The 3,984-nt window shown below is 38.4% G+C and overlaps 1 protein-coding gene across 1 annotated transcript; it reads left to right on the top strand.

Moving 5' to 3' along the window:
* The first annotated feature begins 241 nt into the window (after positions 1 to 241).
* LOC129901434 (probable inactive receptor kinase At1g48480) lies at positions 242 to 3,515 on the top strand. The gene is made up of 2 exons (XM_055976604.1): positions 242 to 1,745; positions 2,631 to 3,515. Exons 1-2 carry the CDS (start codon positions 413 to 415, stop codon positions 3,206 to 3,208), a joined length of 1,911 nt encoding a protein of 636 aa, XP_055832579.1. The 5' UTR covers positions 242 to 412; the 3' UTR covers positions 3,209 to 3,515.
* Positions 3,516 to 3,984: the final 469 nt, after the last annotated feature.

Genomic DNA, 3,984 nt, shown 5'->3' on the forward strand with positions numbered 1-3,984 from the left:
TTGGGTGTGCTAAATATTTTCCTTTTAATAAAATAAATGTTGTTTTTTATTTATATTTTTGGTACGTAAATACAATACATTATTATAAAATTATTTTATATATAATCTAGATAAATATTATAATAGATGGAATAAAAAGTAGAAGAGTGGGGATAGGGCAAAATAAGAATTTTTACAATTTACTTTTACTTATTGTTTGAATTATTTCGATATTTATATTCTATTGGTGGAATAGTATACATTTTTCATCACTCCTACAAGAACACCAATCTTTTTTCTTGTACTACTGCTACTACATTTCTCTCTGCTATGAATTTCTAGCATTTCTTGATTCTTGAACCATATTCAGCTAAAACAAATAGCACCATTTCAGTTGGCTAGTTCAATTTCAGTTTCACAGTCAAATTTGACAATGCTGCTGTTAATCTTCTTCATAATTCATGCTTTCATGTTTATGACAGCTTCGTCGGATCTTAGCTCTGACCGTGCTGCTCTTTTATCCTTTCGCTCCGCCGTGGGTGGCCGTACATTTCTCTGGAACACCACCAGTACCTCCCCATGCAACTGGGCTGGTGTAGAATGTGAAAACAACCGTGTTACCGTCCTCCGTCTACCGGCGTCAGCTCTCTCCGGTACCCTTCCGGTGAACACTATTTCCAACCTCACTAGTCTTCGTACACTTAGTCTTCGTCTCAATCGTCTTTCCGGTCCTCTCCCTTCTGATCTCTCGAAATGTGTTGAGCTCCGTAACATTTATCTCCAGGGCAACTTTTTTTCCGACACTGTAACGTCTTCCCTATCCGGGCTTCACTCTTTAGTTCGGTTAAATCTAGCTGATAACAATTTTTCTGGAGAAATTCCATCTGGGTTTAACTCTTTGACCCGATTGAGAACTCTTCTACTTGAGAAAAATCAGTTTTCTGGGTTTATACCTGAGCTTAAGTTTTTTCCAAATCTTGAACAGTTTAATGTGTCTTTCAATAGATTAAATGGGTCTATTCCGAAAAGTTTGGAGGTAATGCCTATGAGTTCCTTTATCGGGAATTCACTCTGTGGAAAGCCTATTAATGTTTGCCCAGGAAGTAAGACTCAGCCTGCTATAGCTACTGCTGGAATTGAAATTGGGAATTCAAATAACAAGAAGAAGAAGCTATCTGGTGGAGCTATTTCCGGTATTGTCATTGGATCTCTTGCAGGATTTTTCATTCTTTTGTCTATTTTGATGGTGTTAGGTAGAACGAAAACTGGTGATAAAACGAGGTCTCTTGATGTTGAGACAATTAAGCAACTGGAAACAGAAGTTTCCGAGGAGAAACAAATTGAGAAACCCGAAAATGGCGGTGTAAATAATGGGAATTCAGTTGCTGTAGCAACAGCTGATGCAGTATTGAGTAGCGGCGATGAGAATTGGGGAGAGAATGGGGCTAAAAAAAAGCTTGTGTTTTTTGAAGATTATTATAAAGCATTTGATTTGGAGGATTTGTTGAGAGCATCTGCAGAGGTTCTTGGAAAGGGGACTTTTGGAACAGCTTATAAGGCAGTTTTGGAGATAGGTACAATTGTTGCTGTTAAGAGATTGAAAGATGTGGCAATATCTGAAAGGGAGTGCAAGGAGAAAATTGAAACAGTTGGAGCAATGAATCATGAGAATTTGGTGCCTCTCAGAGCTTATTATTTCAGTGGTGAAGAAAAACTTCTTGTCTTTGACTATATGCCAATGGGGAGCTTGTCTGCACTTCTTCATGGTATGTTATAGTTACCCTCTTTTACTTCCCATTCATGTTGTTCGGACTCTCTAAAAATTTTACGCCAGATCCTCCAAGAATGCATGATATTGAAGGATCCGACAAGCACTTGGCGGATGGATCCTCAAAAAATGCACTACCTTTTTGGAGGATCCAACACCCACTCCAGCTGCATGGATCCTTAAAAAATCACTAATTTTGAAGGATCCTTCATGCACTAGTCAATATCTTTAGAGTCCTAGCGTAGCCACCAATATATGGTGTTTTACTTGCCTTTTCCTTATTCGGTACATGCATTGTATTTTGTTCTAGATTTTGACATTTTGTTGGAGCCATGCTACTTACCTCAGCACAATCTGTTTATTTTTCCCTCTCTCTTTCTTTAGTATAAAAGTAATAAGTTTGACTTGTTGCTAACAGTGTAACATGCAATGTATGTATTGGGGCCCTCAATCCAATGAACATGTGATCTTAGAATTAAGCATTAATTTCTTATCATTACCATAGTCATTATGTAAAGCATGCTTCTAATATAAGGAAGTATGTTAAATATAAAGTTGGTTGTAATTAAGAGCAATAAGTAGATCTCCATTTGGTTTAGTGATTTCATTATAGCCAAAGGGTCCTTTTGTTGTTTTGTAGATACCCTGTCCTGTCCATATACAGGGGAAAATTTCACAAGCACTAACATAATCTTTCACTTGGACCTACACTAATAGAGTCTATCATTATATGATCTTTTTCTAACTATAGCATCTGTGTAGGACTAGTATTGTGAATCTCTGAAACTAATACTTAAATTTGTTAAAAGTGAGCTAAGAAGCTGAAATAAGCTGCATGCTGCAACTCTACTTTCTGTTCACCACAATTGCTTTAATTTACTAGGAAGCAAGGGGGCTGGCAGAACACCATTGAATTGGGAAATCAGGTCCAGTATTGCCCTCGGAATTGCACATGGCATCGAATACCTTCACTCTCAGGGTCCTGATTTTTCCCATGGGAATATCAAATCATCCAATGTTCTTCTCACCAAATCATACGAAGCACGTGTCTCAGATTTTGGCCTGGCTAACTTGGTTGGACCGCCATCCTCCCCCACTCGAGTTGTAGGATATCGTGCTCCAGAGGTAACTGATCCTCGCAAGGTTTCCCAAAAGGCTGATGTCTATAGCTTTGGAGTATTACTCTTGGAGCTTCTTACTGGAAAAGCACCTAGTCATGCCCTCTTGAATGAAGAAGGTGTTGACTTGCCTAGGTGGGTTCAATCTGTCGTTCGCGAAGAATGGCCTTCTGAAGTTTTTGATATTGAGCTCCTCAGGTACCAGACTGCTGAAGAAGAGATGGTCCAACTCTTGCAGCTAGCAATAGATTGCACAGCTCAATATCCTGATAACCGACCTTCAATGGCTGAGATCTCTAAAAAGATTGAAGACCTTCGACGTCCAACCCCATATGATAAATAACAACACTCTGATCTTACCAATGCAACAGAGTGAAGTGGTCATTATTAGTCCCCCCTCGAGATGTGCAGTAATTAAGCTAAACTCAGATTCATCACCAATATACTGAGCCAATTTTTAAGCGTATTGAACTTGTTGTTTGTTGGGGGAGGGGTGTCTCCGTCTTCTTTCAGATTGAATTAACAGATCATGGCCCCTTTTTCTCCATGTTTCTTTAGTAGACTAGTGGTTACCCCTTTAGATGAGGGGCCAAAGCCAATATTTGTACCATTTATTCTTGTTGGATGGATAATGCTTTTTGTAATTATTACTGCTTCAGCTTTTGCTTTTGCTTTTTCAGTTGCAACTGTCACAATGGCAGTTCTCTGAGCATAGCGTGCATGTGATTCTAGATATGCTGAAGCCAGCAAGGACACTACATTGAGAGTTTCATAATCTTTGTCAAATATTGTTCCCACTCGACAATAGGCGCATGTAAGCCAACAAATTGAATTTTTTAATACTAAGAGAGTGATAATTCAGCTAGTTGTAACAACTAATAGTTGAGGTACCAACACGTTGTGGCAATATCAATTATTGCTGATAGATTTTAGTTGTGTTAGAAGACCTCTTTTTCGTTTTATATCTTTTTTTTTCCATTCTTAAAGGCAAAACAGTTAATTCTCTCAGAAAAATTAGCCAGTAACGAGAGGACAGCAGAATTTGCAGATACTTTCACAAGAGAAAGAAACAGAATTAAGGGGTAGGAAAAGAGTGGTGTGAAGTTGTAAACACCAAAA

Source organism: Solanum dulcamara, chromosome 8 (genome assembly GCF_947179165.1).
Source record: "Solanum dulcamara chromosome 8, daSolDulc1.2, whole genome shotgun sequence".
NCBI classification, from domain to species: domain Eukaryota; kingdom Viridiplantae; phylum Streptophyta; class Magnoliopsida; order Solanales; family Solanaceae; genus Solanum; species Solanum dulcamara.